Here is a 23,307-nt window from a genome sequence, read left to right on the forward strand (position 1 = left end):
TGTGTTGCAGGGCTTACTCCCATCTACATATTTCAGAAAAACTGGTGCTGGAGGAAAGATTACAAATAACTTAAGTTGTGAAGCAGCCATTGAAATCTACATTTACTCTGCAATTCACAATTAAGTGCCTGGCAGAGGTTCATCAAACCACCTTTAACCTGCTTCTCTGCTGTTCCACTCTCGAAAGGCGCACAGTAAAAACGGACACTTAAATATTTCTGTGCGAGCTCTGATTTCTCTTATTTTATTATGACATTATTTTCCCCTATGCGGATGGGCACCAACAAAATATTTCCACCCTCTGAGGAGAAAGTTGATGATTGAAATTTCGTGAGAAGATCCTGCTCCAGCGAAAAATGCCTTTGACTGTCACCTCAATTCGTGTATCATATCCGTGGCAGTCTCTCCTCTATTTCGTGATAATACAAAACGAGCTGCCATTATTTGAATTTTTTCAACGTGCTCCGTCAATCCTATCTGATGCGGATCCCACAACGCACAGCAGTACTCCAGAAGAGGGCGGACAAGCGTAGTGTAAGCAGTCTCTTTAGTAGACCTGCTTAAATTTTCTGAGTGTTCTGCCAATAAATCACAGTCTTTGCTTTGGGAATCCCAGTGTCAACACGGAAAGAAATGGTTCAAATGGTTTGAGCAGTATGGGACTTAACATTTGAGGTCATCAGTCCCCTAGAACTTAGAACTACTTAAACCTAACTAACCTAAGGACATCACACATATCCATGCCCGAGGCAGGATTCGAACCTGCGACCGAAGCAATCGCGTGGTTCCAGACAGAAGCGCCTAGAATGATTCGGCCACTGCGGTCGGTGTCAACACGGAAACCATCAGTCTATCTCCCATTAAAAATAAAATCATTTTTAAAATGCAAATTGACGTACCCATCAACATGTTCTTAGCAATATGTTCTGCTGATAGGTGATCAACTCTGCTGTTGGCCGTGGTTTGTCAGTGCCCATTTGTTCACGTGGATCTTTGCTGGTAGTCATGTCCTTGTAGAGTGCTGTGCAGAAATTGCAATAGAGTTGGGGTATGATATATCTGCTTTCACAGGGATCTTCCTCTGTTGGGATAGGGTAAACCTGTGGTGGGACTGGAGAGGTAAGTGCACCTTGATCTTCCACAGTGATATAATGCATGTAACAAGAAGCTGGAAGTGGGAGTGGTGAAGGGATGGATGAGGACAATGTGTATGCTGAGTGGGTAGCATAGTATTATCACTTTAGGAGGGTTGGGAAACATTTTGAATATGCTGCCCTTCATTGCTGAGGATGATAATTGAGAGTAGAGGCCAAAACTCAGCACTTGGTCCTGTTGCTCCAGTTCGGAATGGTATAGAGTGACTAGGGGGTCTCCTATGTAGCTGGTTCTTGGTGGTGTTGGTAGGTTTAGGGGTGTGCAGGTATCTGAAAAATCACTTCCATATAGTCTGGCCACCCATGGATGATGTATGTTCATTGATGAGAATTCCTTTTCTCGGTATACTGAAGACTTCACAAAGGCCTTCACTATTCCCAAAACCTAGCCCACAAATAGATTTCCTTTGTCGTATCCTCACATGCTCATAATCCTCCCACCACCCCCAAGAACCCAGCTGCAAAAGGTTCAACACACTCATCACCCAATATCATCCCAGATTCAAGCAACTGAACCACATCCTGTACCAGGGCTTCGACTATCTATCATTATGTCCTGAAAAGAAGGATGTCTTACCCACAATCCTTCCCACCATTCCTAAATTGGTATCCTGCCACCTGTCAGCCTATATTCATGGTGTGTGTGTGTGTGTGTGTGTGTGTGTGTGTGTGTGTGTGTGTGTGTGCTCTAGCTTGAAAAAGGATTCATTGAAAGGTAGTGAAGTTTTCATTTTTTCTTGTGTACTAGTTGAAGACTGACAATTCTACTATTTAATGAAATGTTACCTACATTCCTATATTAAATATTCCTAGTAGTTAAATTAAAACACAGATTAAATATTAATGATCTACTCACCAAGTTGTGGCAAAAGTGAGTAGTTTTTTTATCTATCCAGTTGCATTATATTGTCAAAAATAGATGGAATATTAAGATGTGGCATAATCACTGTTTCCAGTTTGACCTTGCTACAGAAACTTGGTCAATGAGACCTCTGACTATCATAGAAACTCTCCAAAGTATTGTCAAACAAAGAAGAGAAATATCTAAGGAGATAAATCAGAAAACTACCAATGCTGCAGATGTCATTCGTGGACTCATTTCAGTCAAACAAGAAAGAACTAGGTAAGTTATAGTTCATCAATGACATAATATTCATTTCTGTGTTTCATAAAAATACAGATATTTCCAAAATCATTCTTTGATTCTTCAGTTAAAATGGTAAAGAGCCTAAAGTGTAGCTTTCATTAATTTCTCCAACTTGATAAACATAATTTTACTGCCAATGGCTAAATGATTTACAAAAGCAACAGATACCTAAATTTAATAATTTAACATAGCATAATGTATCACTGCCATAGGGATCATGATGGAAAGATTAGATTAATTGCAACATGCATGGTGGTATTCAAACAATCATTCTTCCTGCACTTCATGCGTGCATGGAATGGGAAAAACCCTGATAACTGGAACAGTGGCATGTACTCTCTGGCATGCACTTCATTATGGTTTGCAGAGTATAGCTGTAGCTATACATAACAGATGATTTTTAATAATGGAAACGGCTAGTCCGGGCGGAGGTTCGAGTCCTCCCTCGGGCATGGGTGTGTGTGTTTGGCCTTAGGATAATTTAGGTTAAGTAGTGTGTAAGCTTAGGTGCTGATGACCTTAGCAGTCAAGTCCCATTAGAGATCACACACATTAGAACATTTTTTTAATAATGGAAACAGTCGTTTCTCACCCTATCTCCTCCCACCCTTCCCCATCCAACAACTCGTAGTAACTTTTGCATTAGTAGTAACAATACTGTATTATTGGGAAGCAGCCTGTCACTTCTATCAAACCAGTCTGCTCAAAATCATCTTCTTGAGTGTCTAAATCATTGACCGAATACCAGGTTAAGTGAGTGACAGTTCTCAGAATAAATAAAATCTGATGTGTCATTACAAACATGAGTAACAATCAACATTATATATAAATGAAATAATCAATTTTTGAAAATATAATGTAATTGGAAAAATAAAAAGTCTACTCACCAAGTGCCAGCACCAGAACACACCCATAAAAGATATTTGAGAGCCAATGGCTCTTTCTTCTATCAGATGGATTGAAGGTTGAAGGTGAAAGAAAAGGACTGGTGACATCCATTTAGGAAAAGGAGTAGAGTTCGAGAAAATCATCTAGAGCCCTGTGTCAGGGGAGGCTTATGGAATGGTAATACCTATTATAAGTGTTTTCCTACTGCTGGTTGGTGAGTAGTTTTTTTTATTATTATTTTCAATAATTGATTATTTTCATTTATATGTAATGTTGATTGTTACTCGTGTTTGTAATGACACATCAGATTTTATTTGTTCTGATAATTTCAGATACACTATAAACCAACATTATGTGATACACCAAAATTAAGTGCTAAGAAACAACTAGTTTTTGTGCCTTCATCACTTTTCACATTACATATGAGATCTGTTCAAAAAATTCTGGAACATTCTTAATTTCACACCAGTGGTGCATTGGAGTGAAATGCAGTTGGCATCTCTGCACATGCTTGCATTTAATGTGTAACTGCCCAAAGTTTCATTGTTGTATGGCTGCTAGTCATTGTTCAGGGCTGTATTAAGTAGAATGTTGTGTTGCAGAGTTTGTGAATTTTGAGATGGCAGACTTACAGGAGCAACGCGTCTCCATTAAATTTTGCATGAAACTCAAGAAAACCTTTATAGAGACACACCAAATGATGAAGTAAGCCTATAGTGTGAGTGTGTAAGCCATACTCAGTGTTATAAATGGTTCACACAGTTTAAAAATGGCTGGATGAAAGTTAAAGATGGCCATCATTCAGGATGATGCTCATGTCAGGAATGTCAATGAAATTGTGTATGCCAATTGAAGACTGACTGTCCGGGAGATTGCAGAAGAATGTGACATTTCAGTTGGATGATGTCATGGAAACCTGACACAGCATGTTGGAATGCATCGTGTTGCCACCAAGTTTGTTCCATGGCTCCTGAGTCAAGACCAGAAAGACTTTCACCTCACAATCTATAAAGAGCTTTTGGATCGCGCAAATGGGAACAAGATGTTCCTTAAGAGAATGATAAGTGGTGATGCGACCTGGGTCTATGGTTATGATGTTGAGACCAAGGTTCAATCTTCACAATGGCTTGAGAAGGGTCCTCCAAGACCAAAACACACTCATCAGGTCAGGTCATATTAAAAGCCTTGCTGATAGTTTTCTTTGACTGGAAGGATTAGTTTGTCATGAATTTCTTCCACAGGGTCAAACTGTTAAATAATGGTACTGTTGGACTTGTTGTGATTACTGCAAGAAAATGTGAGAATGGAACAGTCTGAATTGTCGCTGGGCAATACATGGCGCTTGCATCACAATAACACACCCACACATTCATCCCTGTTGGTGTGAGTATTGTGCAAAAAAATAAAATCACTGAGCTGCTTCATCCTCTGTACTCTCCAGACCTGCCCCCCTCAGGACATTTTTTTTTATTTCCAAAGTTGAAAACCTCATTGGTAGGATGAAGATTTGCAATGACAGACAAGATGAAAGAAAATTCATAGACAGCACTACATGCAATCCAGCAAGGGTCATGCCAAGACTGCTCCCAGAAGTGGAAACAGCATTGGGAGTGATATATGAATTGTGGAGGTGAGTATTTTGAAGGAGACCATGCACAGTAAGTAAAAGGTAAGTCTAGAAAAATTTTGTGGACAAAGTTCCAGAATTTTTTGAACACATCATGGTATATCGTATAAATTCTCTGATCGTGTTGCTGAGAGTCTTAATATGAGCTTACTCTTTGAATTTTTTGAATGACATTCAGTTGGTTTAAAACCCATTTTCCAATTGTGTCAAATGACCTGCTATAATAAAAAATGCCATAAGAACATACTGGAAATGTTTGTTATAAAGAGTGATTTCATTTGCATACATAAGGGACATGTTTTAAGTAAACTGCTTGTACAAATTAAATCTCATTGTAAAGGTATATGTTAGCAATGAAGAGCAGTGATGCAATAATATGCCACAGCAGATATTTCATTTTTCCCAGCGTAGCATGTATATCAGTTTGATTTCTGAGATTTTCTTGGCTGCAAAACTGAAGACCTACTATTTTTGTTACATTACTAGGTTTGTAATATTACAGCATAATTTTTATTGACTTGATAAATAAAAAGTTTCTATTAGGTGATGGAAACAATAGTGAATGCATTGGTTTTACTTCAGTGTTACAACTTAGCTCTTCTATATGGCTGACACTCAGCTGCTGTATTTATCCACACAAAGCAGAGAAAAATTCTTAAAAAAATAATAATATTCAGTTCTAGATGGTTTCAAGATTTTAAGATGAGATGGTTAGTTGCTCCAAACCATGGCAGTTGAAGTAATGACTATGACTTTTGAACATTACCTTATAATATTACATCCCTAGTATTATTATACAATAATTGAATTTACAATAAATTGAATTAAATTTATGCTTCCTATTTTCCATAATCTGTGGTTTGGGTATTTAAATTCACTAATACTTCTGGAATCACAGTAAAGATAGCCATTGGTAAATTGTTCCACTCCTTTCCTCCTCTGCCAACATAATAGTATTTGCCTCAATTGTTGTTCCGTGATTTCATATCATTTGTTAATGGAATCAGATACTGAAGGACTGAAAGGATTAAACAAATATACACACAATGAAACAACAGGAAATATAGTGAAAATAATTTAAACTTATTTTCAAACAATAAAAAATCCAGGATGGAGTGTAACAACACTATGAAAAAGATAGTTGCTACTACACACACACACACACACGTTCATACAAGCACACCTCACACACACATGACCGCAGTCTCTGGCAGCTGAAGCCAGACTACAAACAGCAGTGGGGGTAAGGAAGAGCTCAGGAGGGGAGGGATAGCAGGTTTATTTATATTAAAAATCATGAGTTTTGCATGTGTTCAATTTTCAGAAGATAGCAAATTGTATGTTCTTCAAATCAACACTTGAAAATAGTACACACTCTAAAGTGTCAACTGCCAGGTGAGTAAATAGAATAACAGTCCAAACAGAACAAACAGCCTTTTCTGGAATTAAACTTCTGTACATAATAAGATCTTGGAAGTCAGTGAGACTATCTAAGGGCAGATATTTTCACAAACATATTTCAAAATACGTGAAAATTGTAAATCACTGAACATTAACCCAATACTAGTATGTAATATCTAAGTTCTATTTATGGAAAATTGTTTTAAGAGTAAAACATAAAGAAGCAATGTGATTCTGGGTGAAAATAATTATTTATATGTACAAATATATTTACTGTGATTTCTTTCAATGTAACAAATCTTCAGGTTTTCAGAAACAATATTATAGATTATGTGATATAACATTTCTAAATATAATTTCTACAAAATTTGTAAACTATACATTTTTGTTTAATTTTTGGTCAGTGTGAAACTGTCTCTTTCTTGTGCTTGACACTGTCATGATGGGCAGTAATACATTCCTATTTAATTGTCATTTTGTTAATGCAGATTGAGGAGATGTTTAGTTGAAAGCTAGCAAAAAATTAAAGAAATTTGAGAAAGTTGTCAGATCATTTACCACACTGTTTTGTATGCCAGTTTGCTTCTTTCAGTCTATTGCACAACATGCTCATCTTCTCTTTGCTCAGGTGTCTTTTGATGCACATTTTTCTAAGGCTTGGTTTATCTATTTTTGGTAATCCAATAAACTGTGATAAATGATGAGAAATCCTCAAATTAAAGCAGTTCATTCTAGTGCCATCAAATGTATAATTCTTCAGAACATGGTCTATACTGGTTTTAGTATACTCATTTTTATCTAGTGGAATCAGTGATTTTAACTGTAAATTATGTTCATGAATTAGGTCAGTAAGTGGTTTTCTATCACTAAATTAAATTTTTACTTTTATGTCACAATCAAGTTATGCAACCATCATGTTGGCTACATAAGTGATTCTCTTTGGTATATATTGTGCATGTAATTTTATATGGTAGTGAAAGTTCTGGCAGAATGTAAATAATTTAAGAGGAAAGAGAACACTCACCAGATAGCAGAAGCATTGAGCCATCGGCAAGCACTGAACTGAAATAAAAGGGTCTCTGGTTACAAGTTGTAAATAAATTCTCACTTCTCTATTGACATGTCCCCCAGATGCTTTGTATGATCACCTTTGCCTTATTTGAACCTGACATCCATCTTCTCATAGCTTTATTCATGCTGTGAACCTGCTTGCAGTGCTACTACTTCTGGTCTTGTGACTTTGTCTCTATCTGCTAAGGGTCAAGGGCTTCAAGAGCACTCATATCTGTGCCAACTGTTTAAGAAATTATGTACACTCTGTGTCATTAACTCTTCTGTATTTTATTATGCCAACTATTTATGAAAAGACATGAACAGTATATCAATAATTCTTCTGTACTTTATATTCACTTTTTCCCTTTATGCGTCTTCATAGACAGCTTTGGATGGAAGATCTCAGACAATCTCAACATTCATACGGCTTAATTTGACTTTAGCCAACAATTGAGAGACAATTCTAATAACTACCCATTGTCTGTTTTCTTCATTGACATTCTTGCATGCCCCTCTTTGCACCTTGTTATTCAAGGTACTGTCAAGCCACAATGTCCCAAAGAATAAGCACTCCACCACAGCAGGTAGAGCATTTTATTCATGATTGTGCTGATCTGATGTCTGAAGCTGATGTTATATACAGTCCATCTGCACAGATGTAAGATAAAGGCATGCACAGTGAAATGTTCTCCTCATAATAACTATCTTAATTATGTTTTCCACTCTGATGAACATATTTCCTTGGCCTAAGAGTATAATAATGGAACATGTTCCTCTGAAGAATCTCATGTTATACTAGAGCACACAAAAAATAATGAACTCTTTGCTAGCTTTTGGATGAATTCTTTAATGAATTAGAGTACATATAGATAAGCAAGCATGAGTGCATTCACACACACACACACACACACACACACACACATGTGCAGATGCATTGTGCCAGGTGAAAACACTATGCCAGGATTGCATCTCGACAGATGAACTGGGCTGAAGAGTTGTGTCAGGTGGGGTAAACAGAGGGAAAGAAGGAGTGTTTGGGGAGGGGTTGCTGGCAGCTAGGAGGGAGGCCACAGTTATGCGGTATAAGAATACAGGAGGGAGAGACAGCAACTGTGCAGGCTAGGAATGCGATATACGAGCTCTGGAGCCAGTAAGTTAACGCATCACATGATGACTTGGAGCTGTAAATTAGGAGGTAGTGAGAGGACAGAGGAAGGGGAGGTTGGTGGGTACAGGGTCTGGGTGCAGCTGGTTTGCAGATATTGAGCTCAGGAGTATTTCAGGAGCAAAGGACATGTTGCAAAGATAACTTCCATCTATTTATTACAGAAATGCTTATGTTGGAGAGAAGGATCCATATGACTTTGGTTTTGAAGCAACCACTGAACTCAGGCATGTTGTTCCCAGCAGCCTTGTTCTGCCACTACATGGTCATTTTGTGTTCTTGACCACAGATTGGCCATGGGTATTCGTTCTGCTGGAGAACTAGTTGATGATCATTCCCCCATAGCATGTTGTGCAGAAATTGTGGTTAAGCTGGTACATGACATGACTGCTTTCACAGGTAGCACTGCCTCTGATGGGATAGGATATACCTGTGACAGGGTTAGAGTAGGATGTGCATCAGGCTGGTTTTGTACCTGGACTTTCCACGGCGATATTGCACCTGTGGCAAGGGACTGGGAATAGTAGTGGTATTGGGATGGACGAAGATGATGTGCGGATTGGGTGGGTTGTGGACTATCATGTTAGAAAGTAATCATGGGATTGGTCATGGATAGAATGTCCCTCATTTTCCAGGTGTGGTGATAAATTGTTGAAGCTCATGCAAATGACATGGTTCAATTGCTCCAGTGCAGGCTGACACTGGGTAATGAGGTGGTTCTTCTTTTCAGCTGTTCTTAAGGTTGGCAGAAGGGTAAGGGTGAACATATGGCATGGGAAATCTGTTTGCAGAATAGGTTTGGAAGATTGTACCAGTCTATGAAGGCCTTTGTGAGTCCTTTAGCATATTAGGCAAAACAATTCTCATCACTCTAGATACTCTGTCCATGAATGGCCAGGCTAAATAGGAGTGATTTTTTGAAGTGGTAAGTGTGACAGTTGTCAAAATGCAGGTACTGTTGGTGGTTAGAGGGCTTGATATGGACAGAGATGCAGATGGAGCCTTCAGAGAGGTGGAGGTCAACGAAGAATGAGCATAGGATATTTTGATCCTGGCTCCAGGTTATGGAGATATCCTCAATGAAAGTGAACCAGACAAGGGGTTTGGGAGGCTAGGAGGGTTTTCTTTAGATGGCCAATAAAAAGGTTGACCTAAAAGGTTAGCATGCAGGTGCTCATGGCTTTGCTGCATATTTGTCACATCTCTTCCCTGTAAAGGAGATGTGATTGTGTGTGAGGATATAATTAATAAGCTAAATAAGGAACAAGGTAGTGGATTTTGGAGTTGGAAGGAGATAATGTTTGATAGCAAAGACATGAACAAGAGGGATGTTAGTGTATATGGTGGTGGCATCAACAGCAATGAGAAGGAATCCGGGAGGTAATGAGATGGGGAGCTCGAGAGTCAAGGAAGTGTTTTGTATCTTCGACATGAGATTCTAGGCTATGGGAAGTTGATTGGAGGTGTTGGTTGACAAGAGTGGAGATTATTTCAGTGGGAGCGCAGTAATTAGCTACAATGGGATTCCAGGATTTTGGAAAGTATGTAGAATATGAGTGTACAGGGGATCATTAGTGTGAGGAGGGAGATGGACTTAGGGGTGAGAGTCTAGGATGGGCCTAAGGATTTAAATTGGTATTGGAGTGTATGTCAGATTTCTGGGTTGCGATCAATGTGGCAGAGTACGTGGAGAAGTCAGACAGATGGCAGAAGCCTTCTGTCAGACAGTCACCATCGTTCTTCATCATTGTGATGGAACCTTCATCTATAGGGACCACGATCAACTTAGATTTGAACAACTGACCATTCAACTACCCGTCACCATGCCTGGAAATTAGAAACATCCTATCCATAATCCTTCCCACCCCTGGTAAAGTGGTAGTTTGCTGCGCTCCTAACCTACACAATGTCCTGGTCCATCCCTATGCCAGCCAGTCTTACTCCCAGCCCCTTGCCATAAGGTCCATATCCCTGTGTTAGGCCCAAGTGCAAAACTTGTCTAATTCAGGTACCCATAACATCCTGCTGTAGTCCTGTCACAGGTTTATCGTGTCCCATTAGAGGTAGGGTCACCTATGAAAGCAACCGTGTCATGTACAGCATGACCAACAACCAGCTGTCAACCAGGATGAATGCCAACAGCCAAACTGTAGCCAACAACAATGCTGACCACCCGGTGGTGGAACATCCTGCTAAGTACAACATGCTCAAGTTCAGTTGCTGTTTCACAACCCCTGCCATGTAGATCCTTCCCTCCAACACCAGCTTTGGTGAACTATACAAAACATCCTTCTCTTAGTATTCCTCTGGTCTCAGTCTCCAAAAAGCCACTGCACCCACACCCTCTACCAAATAGTCTTCTCTTTCTCTGCCCTGTCACTCCCTTCGTGCCTCCATATCATTGTCATTTTGTATCGCACAAACTCACTGGCTCCAGTGCCACTGTGTTCCTAGCCCATGCACCTGCTCTCTCTTCCTCCAATATCCCTATCCCACACCCATAATCCCTCCCTCTGAGCTGCCAGCTGCATCTCTGCAACCCCACTTCCCAAGTTTTTCCCTCTACCCATCCCTCCCAACAGTACCCATCGCCCAGTCCACCTGCTGAACTGCCACCCCAGCATCAGCACCAACTGGCACAATGTAGGTGTCTGCATGTGTGTGTGTGTGTGTGTGTGTGTGTGTGTGTGTGTCTGTACTCTGTCTTGTTAAGGGATCTGTCCAAAAGTGAGGAAAGTTTTTGTTCTTTTTTGTGTGTCTGTCGACAGCTCAATGCCTCTGCCATATGGTAAGTGATCTCCATTACTCCTAACATACTTTTTTGCATGTAGTTTTTATTTTTATGCAAACTGCTTGCTTGTCACATAGCTTGTGCTTGCATGGCATGTGGAAGTGTGGGTATACATATACCACTCTAAAATATTTGGATTCAGATGGCTGGGAACTGTGTTCCAGCATGTAATTATTTAGTTTTGTAGATGGACTTTAAATTCCCACTATTCTTGAGAAAATCAAAATGTTGAAATTGCAATTACAATAAATATTTTTAACATTTATATGCAGAATGACAAGATTCAGTATTTGCAGTAAGGTAGTGGACCCTAGGCCTCCTCAAAATTCTAGAAATATTTTTTAACACTTCTAAATATGCATTTCCAATTTTTTTTAATAAATCCAACTTTTTACTTTATATGTTAAAAAAGAAGGAAGCAATATTAGAGTTTAACATCCTGTTGACAGGTAGGTCATTGGAGACAGAGCACAAGCTTGGATTAGCGAAGGATTGGGAAGGAAATCAGCTGTGCCATTTCATAGGAATCATTCCAGCATTTGCATCAAACAATTTAAGGGAACCACAGAAAACATAAATCTGGATGGCTGAATGGGATTTGAACCATTGTCCTCTCAAATGCAAGACCAATGTGCTAACTATTACACTATCTTGCTCAGTCTTATATCTTAAAGAATTTTTAATAAATGTGCAGGAACCTTCTTGAATTCTGTTTCTTCTATAGTAGCTACTGACTGTAGCATAACATTGTAGTTTGGTCAAGTTTCTTGATGCAGTCTTTGATAAGCTAGAATTAATTAGGCAAAGGACTTGTAACATTTCTCTCTTCTGACAGAAGAACTCATATATTGTTGATTTTGGGCAGTTTTTTACACTCCCTCATTAACAGTTACTTTCCTTATTTTCTATAATTGTGCACATATCACGCAACAGTTTTCTTAGTGTTACATACTCTAACCTTTTTAAATGTGCACCATTCTGTCCTAAGCAGTTAATAGTTAAAACCTTCTTTAACAAAAATTGCAGAAGATGGTGGAATGGTGTTTTGCAGTTTTAAGTTTTTACCATCAGACTGGAGGATGAAAAGGGAATGGCCACCGTTGTTTTATGAGGAGGTATTACCTCATTGTGATTAGCTGATGCTACCACATATTTTCTGTTACTGTAATATTTTAATGAAATGTTCATCTTCAAAAAGTGATGCCATTAGCACAGATAAATATTTATCTTATTTCATAACTCATGATGACTCCATATTCATAAACATGTTACTGAACTATTTCATATCCTTATACAGATCTGAAAGCATTTATATGCTTGTATTTTCTGTTTCATGACAGAAACTTCTTGATTACTATTTTTACTTTTTTTCGCATCTTAACTCTCATTTTCTTTCAGAGTAGCTCTCATATTTGATCTGTTACTCAGTGGACCTTCACTGGGAAGTTTTAGTTCTGATTCCTTTTCTGCACTATATGTCTCCCTTAAGCTACAGTTTGAAACAACTTTTCAATTCATAAAATATGTATATATGTAGCGACAACTGAAAATCTGTACCAAGACTCAAATCCACGTTTCCCACTTATAGTGAGTAGTTGCCCTAGCTGTTAGGCTATCTGCGAATGCCACCAGTCCTGACTCTAGTTTTCACTGTTACCAGTGGCATATAGTTTTGATTGTAATTACATATTCATTACATTGCAGGTTCAACATATCTGAATGGTTTGCAATGACATTATTTTTCTTCACTGATTTCATTCCAATTGATTCATTCATTTCATTTTAGTTGATTTACTTCATTATATAAGTTACATTATAAAAATAGTGCTTGTAAGGTAGTATTTTAATTTGTTTTTGAATATCTGGGGATTTCTGAATCCATGCCTCGTAAGTGTTGGCAAACTGTTATAGACTTAGCACTGCAATATAAAACTTCATCCTGAACCCTAAACAGAGGTGCACACTGTATAAAGGAATTATTTTTATGTCTAAAGTTGTGGTTGAGAATTTTGCATTTTGACCTACATCCACAGTTATTGTTAACCGAAAGTTCTGTTATGAAATAAATGTAATAGCACATAAGTGTAGAAAACCTGAGGTGCCCGTAGAGGCTTCTGCAAGATGTTTGTTTATTGATTTTACATAATATTAGTACTGCAGGCTTCTGTATAATAAATATTTAATTGACCTTAGCTATTTGGGCCAGAATATTATGGCACTGAACAGAATCAAGTGAGCGTATGCTAGCAATCCCAGTCAACACAATGACATAGATGGAGTACTGCTTCAGGGACCTACCAGACAGCTACCTACAATTCCAGCCAAGCAACAATCACAAATAGCAGTATGTGTCCAGCCAGAAATTTCTGTAGTATGACAATTTTCATCCCCCCCTCCCCCAATGCCAATATATATATCTAAAAACAAATATGATGTAACTTACCAAACGAAAGCATTGGTATGTTGATAGAGACACAAACAAACACAAACACACACAAAATTCAAGCTTTCGCAACCCACGGTTGCTTCATCAGGAAAGAGGGAAGGAGAGGGAAAGACGAAATGTACCAAGACTCAAATCCATGTTTCCCACTTATAGTGAGTAGTTGCCCTAGCTGTTAGGCTATCTGCGAATGCCACCAGTCCTGACTCTAGCTCTCGCTGTTACCAGTGGCATATAGTTTTGATTGTAATTACATATTCATTACATTGCAGGTTCAACATATCTGAATGGTTTGCAATGACATTATTTTTCTTCGCTGATTTCATTCCAATTGATTGATTCATTTCATTTTAGTTGATTTACTTCATTACATAAGTTACGTTATAAAAATAACACACACACACACAGATTTCAAGCTTTCGTAACCCACGGTTGCTTCATCAGGAAAGAGGGAAGCAGAGGGAAAGACGAAAGGATGTGGGTTTTAAGGGAGAGGGTAAGGAGTCATTCCAATCCCGGGAGTGGAAAGACTTACCTTAGGGAGGGGGGGGGGGGGGGGGGGGGGGGGGGGGAAGGACGGGTATACACTCACACACACGCACATATCCATCCACACATATGCAGACACAGCAGACATATTCAAAAACTATATATAGCAAATTTTTGGTATTCCTTCACTTCCAAATGTTGTCCCATGTGCTAACAAGACTGAAACGACAAGCAATGAATTGGCAGTTTGTGCAAAAAACAACTGGCAAAACTTCTAAGTTGCCATTAGGCAAAAGACACTGCACAAATTGAAGCAGTTGGAAATATATAAAGTGCCTGTGATGTACTTTCCTTGTGGTACTGTGAGGTGTATCACATGTTTTGGTGACATCCTGTGTGATGATACCTGGATCTTCTTTGATAGTCTATATGAGGTATCCTATGTAGTCAGACATACAAGCATATCTCAGTTTATCTTGATCTGCCGTTAATGGTGCTACAGATCCCATTTTGGCAGTGTGACAATAAGTAGCAGTTGCAATCTTGTATAAAAATCACATGTGCCTGCTCACAAAATCAGTAGTATACCATGGTTAAGCTGAGCACAGATAGGATAACTCAATTCTGCTATAATTGTGAAACGTTTGTGACATTATTTCACAGTTGTAGTAGAAGTCTCAAATTTACTTGAATGCTATATATCAGTGTATCTACATAGCAAATAGAGAGCCATAGGAGATACAATATTGAGTGTGACCTGGTAAAAATAGCATCTGCAATGAACCATTCAAATGTTGGCTTGGTTCCTGCTTTCATGTGGTATGACCGGCCCCAATTGAACAGCTCTGTCAGGAGAGTCAATATAAAGCTAGATCAACTGCTTCAGGCGGCTACTTTGTCAATGTAGGTGTGGTTCCTGTTGATGGTATTGGTAGGTGGGACTTCACAAGACATGGCCAGCATCTCAATAGGAAAGGGAAGGGTAAACTGGCTGGGATGATAGCAGAACCTTTAAGGGGGGTGCACTGAAACTTATGGGAATACTTTTTTAGGCTAAGATCAGTATCCAGTCATCCTACATTGATTGAAATAAAGCTTATTGAAAAGTTCAGACAGGTAGGTACTAGAGATGTGAAAATATTCACAAGATTCTCATAACAGTATAGTGAAAAATAATGTTAGAATGTCACAAGATTCACATAAAAGCACAGTAAAAAATAATGTTAATATATTGCATCAGAATATCAGGGGATTTAAAAACAAAGTAGATGAGATTCTTGTTTGTATAGAAGATTTAGAAACGGAGGGTGGAGTAGATGCACTATCCCTGTCTGAACATCATATAGTCACAAGTATGGAAATGGTAAACGTAGGTGGATATAAGCTTTCAGCACATGTAAGTAGAGACACAATGGAGAGAGGAGGAGTTGCCATATATTTTAAAATCAGTCATAGTGTGAAAAATTTGGAAACTAAAAAATTTTGCGTAGAGCAACACATAGAAGCATGTGCATGTGAGCTTAAACTAAATAAAGGCACTTTTATAATTGTAGCCATGTATAGATCTCCATTGGGAAATTTTCAACTATTTTTGAAAAACTTGGATTCTTTGTTGTGCTACCTGTCAGACAAAGAAAAGCAAATTATTGTTTGTGGGGATTTCAACATGGATTTTCTGAAAGAGTCAGATAGAAAGCTTGACCTTGAAGTATTACTTGGTTCTTTCAATTTGACATCAGTTATTGATTTTCCTACTCAGGTGGTACAGGAAAGCAGCCCACCTTTAGATAACGTTTTCATAATCCAAGATAAATTTAATCAAATAAAAACGTTTCCAGTTAAGAATGGTCTGTCTGATCATGATGCACAGCGAGTTACAGTATATTATTAGCTCCATACAGCAGTGCAAAACAGTCCTCCAAAATAGTGCGTTCCATTAATGATTTAACACTTCAAAATTTTAGGGAAAGTTTCCAACAGCTAGACTGGGATGAGGTGTACAGGGAACATGATGCTAATTTTAAATTTAACCTATTTCTTGATATCTTTGTGAGTATATTTGAACACAGTTTCCCTAAGAAAACAGTGAAATATAATTGTAAGAAACCATGTAAAAAGCCATGGCTTACTAAAGGGATAAAAATATCTTGTAAACAGAATAGGGAAATGTATCTTATTGCTAGAAGGAGTAATAATCCCGAAACAATAAAACATGATACAAACTACTGCACTGTATTAAGAAAAGTTATTAAAAAGTCCAGAAGTATGTACATTATGTCTGAGATTAGCACATCTGATAATAAAATTAAAACAATTTGGAATAATGTGAAAAGAGAAACAGGGCAACCGAGAGCACAGGAAGACTATATTTCTATCAAACACAATGAAAAGTTTGTTAACAAGAAGTCAGAAGTAGAAAACATTTCTAATAATCATTTTTTAAGTTTTGTAGAGAAAATAGGTTCCAGCTATTCATTAGAAAATGCAAGGCAGTATATGGAAGAGGCAGTACCTACGCAATTTGATAAAACTGAAATTCAACCCACCCCTCCTTCTGAAATTAGGAAAATAATAAATTCACTCAAAAGTAAAAGCTCACTTGGAATGGATGGCATTTCCAACAGAGTACTAACAGCTTGTTGCAGACAAATAATTAGAATTCTCAGCCACAAATGTAGTAGCGCACTGAAACAGGGAATTTTTCCAGATAGATCGAATAATCCTATTGTTGAACCATTAAATGAAAAAGGGGATAAATCTGATGCTCTCAACTACCGCCCAATCTCACTTCTGACAGATTTATCCAAAATTCTTGAAAAAGTAACGTATTCAAGAGTAGCATCACATACTTGTAAAAATGAAGTACTAACAAAATGTCAATTTGGTTTTCAGAAAGGCTTTTCAACAGAAAATGCTATATATGCTTTCACTGATGAAATATTAAATTAAATGAATAGCCGAACATCACCCATTGGTATATTTTGTGATCTCTCAAAGGCTTTTGATTGTTTGAATCTTGAAATTCTTCTAGATAAGCTTAAGTATTGTAGTATGAGTGGGACAGTGCACAAATGGTTTAATTCATACTTAACTGGAAGAATGCAGAAGGTTAAAATTAACAGTACAGATAGTCTACAAAAACCAGCAGAGTCCTCCAACTGGTGAGGTGTCAAGAATGGTGTCCCACAGGGTTCAGTCTTGGGTCCCTTATTGTTCCTAATATTAACAACTTGCCACTCTATATTCATGAAGATGCAAAGTTAGTTCTTTTTGCTGATGCTACAAGTATAGTAATCACACCCAAGAAGCAAGAATCAGCTGAGGAAATTGCAAATAATGTCTTTCAGAAAATTATTAAGTGGTTCTCTGCAAATCGACTCTCACTAAATTTTGAGAAAACACAGTTTATACAATTCTGTAGAGTAAATGGCATAACACCATTGATAAACATAGACTATGAATGGAAGTCTGTTGCTAAGATAGAATACTCAAAATTTCTGGGTGTGTGCATTGGTGAGAAATTGAATTGGAAGAAACACATCGATGATCTGCTGAAATGGTTAGGTTCAGCTACTTATGCTATCAAGATTATTGCAAATTTTGGTGATAAATATATCAGTAAATTAGCCTACTATGCCTATTTTCATTCACTGCTTTCATATGGCATTATATTTTGGGGCAATTCGTCATTAAGAGAGAAAGTATTCGTTGCACAAAAGCGTGTAATCAGAATAATAGCTGGAGCCCACCCAAGATCACCTCACAGACATTTATTTAAGGAACTCAGGATATTCACAGTACCTTCACAATACATATATTCACTTATGAAATTTGTCATTAATAACCTATCCCATTTCAAATATAACTGCGAAGTGCATAGCTACAACACTAGAAGAGAGGATGATATTCGCTATTGTAGATTAAATTTCACTTTGGCACAGAAAGGGGTGAATTATGCTGCCACAAAAATCTTTGGTCATTTGCCAAATAGTATTAAAAGTCTGACAGATGGCCAACCAACATTTAAAAGCAAATTAAATGAATTTCTGAATGACAACTGCTTCTACTCAATAGATGAATTCTTAGATATGAAGTAGTAACTGTAAAAAAATTAATTAATTAATTAATTATTTTGTGTAAAGAAAACTTATGTTAAAGTGACACGTTCCACATCATTACGAAATGTCGTATTCATGATCTGTGGAACAAGGATTAATGTAATGTAATTAATGTGTAGTAACAGATGGACTTGTATCAATGATATCACAAACTTATGTTATTGATATTAACTTCAGTCATTTTACCTTGAAAATTTTGACGTTAAACTTTCATTATAGTTCTAAAGTGGAGAATTTGTAGGCATATGTTTATCTTATAGTACTCAGCATGTCGTATTCCATTATTCTGAGATTAGTTTCATGCATTTGTCTCAATCTGCTAATAAGATGCTCCACATATTTAAGAATGCAAGTTTCCATTCAAGCAGACCTGTCTTGTTCTGTGTCTTGACACCGAACACTGTGATGATCTTCTAACAGTAAAAAATTTCGTATCAAGTTGCTTTAGTGCACCATGAGAATGCTTGGCTTATGAACAAATAACACAAGTCTAGCAGTCCTGCTATGAAAAGCAGGGTTGAGAAGCTTAAATGTGAAAACAGGAGGCTTGAGGCAGATCTAACAATAACAACAGTTACGTATGCAGACTTTGAAAAGGTCTTTACTGAAGATTAGAGGCCACAAATACAGTGAATGATGCAGATACATACTAAAGTAGCCAAGGAAGTCAGCACAGTTATCATAAAAGTCAACATTAAGGCAGACAGAAAAACTATAATGACTAAAATTACTAGTAGGATCATTTTATGCAAAGAAAAACTGCAAATCTAATTTCAGGTATACACATGTAGGAATAAATAATCCATTGACTGAGTGCAACATATATTATCTGTGATGTACTGCTTTGTCTTTGCACTCTTTTCGTCTTTGTTGTCTGACCAACTTTGCGATTGCATTGTATGTACTTGACTGCACCAAAATAAAAGGATTTTTGTTACGTTCAAAAGAAGTGTTTGTGTTTATACACTGACAGAAAAAAATTGCAGCACCAAGAATGAGTTGTGCAACATAAACAAAAGTCGGTAGGTGTGTTTCTACATCTGAAAAAATTGTCTATTCAAATTGCAAGTCAGTCGCATAAAAGTGGCCCTAGTAGTGCCACCTTGAGGATGCAAAACAGGTTTGGTTTAAATACACACTGTAAGCATCAGGAACATTAGTTACCTTTGAGATTGGACATAGTGAGTTGATGTTAGTCAAGAATGCCTTTAAGGTGACAAAGATGCCATTACCAACACCTCGGTGAGTTTGAATGAGGTTATGTAATAGGGCTACAGGTAACTGGATGTTCCTTCTGTGATATCGCAGAAAGACTTGGCTGGAATTGAGCCACTGAATATGATTGCTGGCAGCAGTGGACAAGAGACTGTATGGTCATAAGAAGACCAGGCTCTGGATGGGTATATGGCACTACCAAGGGGGAAGACCATTTTGTTCAGTGTTTGGCTCTGGTGCACCATACTGTATCTGCAGCAGCAATTTGAGCTGTAGTTGGCACCATAGTGACACAAAAAACTGTTACATATCATTTACTTCAAGGACTGCTGTGTACCAGATGCCCTGTAGCATGCATTCCAGTAACCCCAAACCATTGACATTTGTGACTTCAGTGGTGTCAAGTGAGAGCTCATTGGAGGACAGGTGGAGGTGTATTATGTTTTCTGATGAAAGCTGGTCCTGCCCCTGTGCCAGTGATGGCTGTGTTTTCGCTAACAAGAGACCAGCTGAGGCCTGAAACCAACCTGTCTGTGTGCTAGACACACTGGACCCACATCTGGAGTCATAGTTTGGGGTACAATTTCGAATGACAGCAGGAACACTCTCTTGGTTATTCCATGCATTCTGACTGCAAAATTGCACATCATTCTGGTGATTCAACCTGTTGTGCTCCCACTGATGAAAAGCATTGGTTCAAATGGCTCTGAGCATTATGGGACTCAACTTCTGAGGTCATCAGTCTCCTAGAACTTAGAACTACTTAAACCTAACTACCTAAGGACATCACACACATCCATGCCCCAGGCAGGATTCGAACCTGCGACCGTAGCGGTCTCGCAGTTCCAGACTAGTGCCTAGAACTGCACGGCCACTCCGGCTGGCCATGAAAAGCATTCCATGGCATGTTTTCCAACAGGATAATGTTCACCTGCATACCGCTGTTGTAACCCAACGTGCTCTATGGAATGTCAGCATGTTGACTTGGCCTACTCAATCACCAGATCTGACTTCAATTGAGCACATCTGAGACATCATTGGACAACAACTCTAGCATCATCCACAAACAGCATTAACCATTCCTGTGTTGGGATTCAACATTCTGTTGATAACACTGGTTGTCAATGTACCAACATCTCACATTTGCAATCACTCATCATCCACTTACATTAACCTGTGATCTTGCAATATTAATCCCATAAATATGTTGCCTAGACAAACGTATTCCTGAAATTTCGTTACGCTACATTAATTATTGTTTTTCTGTCAACAAATTTGGGTATTAGGTTCACCTGCATAATTGATGACCACAATACCACCCAAGTTTCCCTGTTGATGAGTTATTTTGCATTATACATAATACAATGTCATCATAGAGGGTACACATACCTACTGTGTGCTATCAGTAATGATATTCAATAAATCCAACAAAAACATACCTACTGGTGCTATCAGTGATGATATTCAGTAAATCCAACAAAATATCATGGATTTGGATTTGGTGGACACAGTTCTATATGCAGTACCAATCACTGACAAAGGCAAACATCTTCATTGGTTGGAAAATAGATGCTTCAGTGCCATTTTCACACTGCAAGGCATTGGATACCTCTTCTGTGCTGGGAAGTGACATTATTAAATGAAACATGACAATGTTACCAGTTATAGTCCTTTCATCTGTGTCACAACTGCACTCATTAGAAATAGACATTCCAGTCTCTGTTTTAGGATTGGATATTATTTTGCACCTTCCTTATTAACAAGCCACCTTGCTCTCAAAATTGTTTTAATTGCTCATTTCACTAAACCACCAGACCAAAAACTTATTCAAATGTTGTACCATGAAAACCATGGTGACAAAACCCTGTCAGAGCTTTGATGACATTTACGTGTTCTGATTGATACAGTTTCAGTTTCCGATGGTTTGTTGTTACATTTTTGAGAACAGCTGCTGCCTTCACAGGTACATGTGGCTTTAATACTGCATAAGAATCAACCATTACTTAAGGTACTGCAAGGGGCCAACAGAGTGGACACAACATTAGATTTGCGTGTTATGGCAGTTGTGATGTGAGCAGCTACCAACCCTTCAGCCGAATGTGTCTGGCAGTCAATGAATTTGCTCAAAGATATGACACCTGTCTTTGCTGCCACTTTGCTCCACCAGCATATCTGATGAGCTGCTGAGTCTACATACCACAATTGAGCCCCTTGCAAGGGAGGTTCAGGTGCTACATCTGTGTAATGGCCCTGATAAACTTCACTCTGTTCCTCAATATCAACAGTACAGGCTATTTCAGACCAGCTCTACTAACATTTTCTGGTATTGTAGATGCTTTGCAACTGAGGCTACAAAGTGCAGAGAGCCATGTGCTTCCCCAAATGACAATTTCAGACTTGGTTAGGCACAACAGATTGCAACACCTTGAAACAGCACCACCAGATAAAGAAACATTGTCACACAATTGATCACAGACTATAGAACATTGGTTGGTATGCCATCAATAGCAATATGGCACCTACAAAGCAGATTGCTCAAACACTGTTACTTCTGGTGTATACTACTATGTCACAGCAATTATACATTTCAGACAAAATGCCTAGCATAGTTTTCTTAATTGACGCTGGCCTGGATGTCAGCACCCTCCCTGCTTCATGTGCACCTGATTGTAAATTGATTCACACAAACTTTCAATCACCAGTTTCCTCCTCCAAATGTAAAAATATTTTGTTGATGCCAACTTACATAGGGAGAAATGATCATCGTAATAAAATAAACGAAATCAGGGCTCACATGGAAAGATACAGATGTTCATTTTCACCTCACTCTGTATGCGATTGGAATAATAGAGAATTATTGTGAAGGTGGTTCGATGAACCCTTTGCCAGGCGCTTAAATGTGATTTGCAGAATATCCATTTAGATGTAGATGTAGATGTAGATGATCTGCAACCATTGAAAACTGTAAACAACTCAGTAATCCTCTCCCATGGCCACAAGATTTTGACAGTTGAAATAGGTTTTGCTACCCTTTTCAGGTGCCCATTTGTGGTTGCTGACTTCGTACAACCTTTTTAGGTGCCAATTTTCTTGTGCACTTACTGTGAGCTTCGAGAACGCATTGCTTATAAACATGATTGACTGTTGTTCTGTGACTGGAACTCAAGGTTGCTCTGGCAATGGCATGGTGAAGAGAGTAAAAATATCAGTAAATATAATGACCATCAGTTGACACCAACTACGAGCAAAAGCATTAGAAAAAGGCTTGCATAAGCCAAAATATTACATGAAAATAATGGGGCTCTAGATTCTCCCAAGATGAAAACTAATGAGCCAATTGATGATGTCAATGATCATTCACAGTTTGAGAACATTCATTGTAGCCTGCTATCTCAGGTACTCAATGTCAAAAGAAGAATGAGGTGGTGAAGTGTGAAGTTACATGAAGAGAATCTAGATGTAAGATGTGAACTGTTGTCCAGAGAAAAAGAGTTATGAGCAAGGAAGGAAGCAGAAATTTTGAAAAGAAATGCAATGTGGTCCCAATAGTCATGTAATGATCACTCTGTTGATTGTTCACTAGAGTCACAGATGTTGACACAACAGCATTAAATGCAGTATCATGCATAACATACTTATCACTCCAAACCCAGCTGTTTTGCAATGTGTCCACAGCATTGCACCAGACCATCTAATAGTAACAAAAGTAATTTTTGAACACATGCTTAAGGTGGAAATTATCCATCATTCTGATAGTCCAGGGTCATCACTTTGCACTTGGTCCATAGGAAGAATGAGTCATGGCGCCCTTGTGGT

General features: G+C 38.3%; 1 protein-coding gene across 3 annotated transcripts in view; it reads left to right on the forward strand.

Annotated features, from left to right (window-relative positions):
• The window catches only part of LOC126262873 (putative phosphoenolpyruvate synthase), a 381,045-nt gene that overhangs the window by 295,638 nt on the left and 62,100 nt on the right, over positions 1 to 23,307 (forward strand). For all 3 annotated transcript variants that reach the window (XM_049959740.1, XM_049959741.1, XM_049959742.1), the window contains one exon: positions 2,111 to 2,277. In XM_049959740.1, coding sequence (XP_049815697.1) covers positions 2,111 to 2,277 — 167 coding nt within the window. The remainder of the gene's footprint in view (positions 1 to 2,110; positions 2,278 to 23,307) is intronic.

This window comes from Schistocerca nitens, chromosome 6 (genome assembly GCF_023898315.1).
Source record: "Schistocerca nitens isolate TAMUIC-IGC-003100 chromosome 6, iqSchNite1.1, whole genome shotgun sequence".
Lineage (NCBI taxonomy): Eukaryota > Metazoa > Arthropoda > Insecta > Orthoptera > Acrididae > Schistocerca > Schistocerca nitens.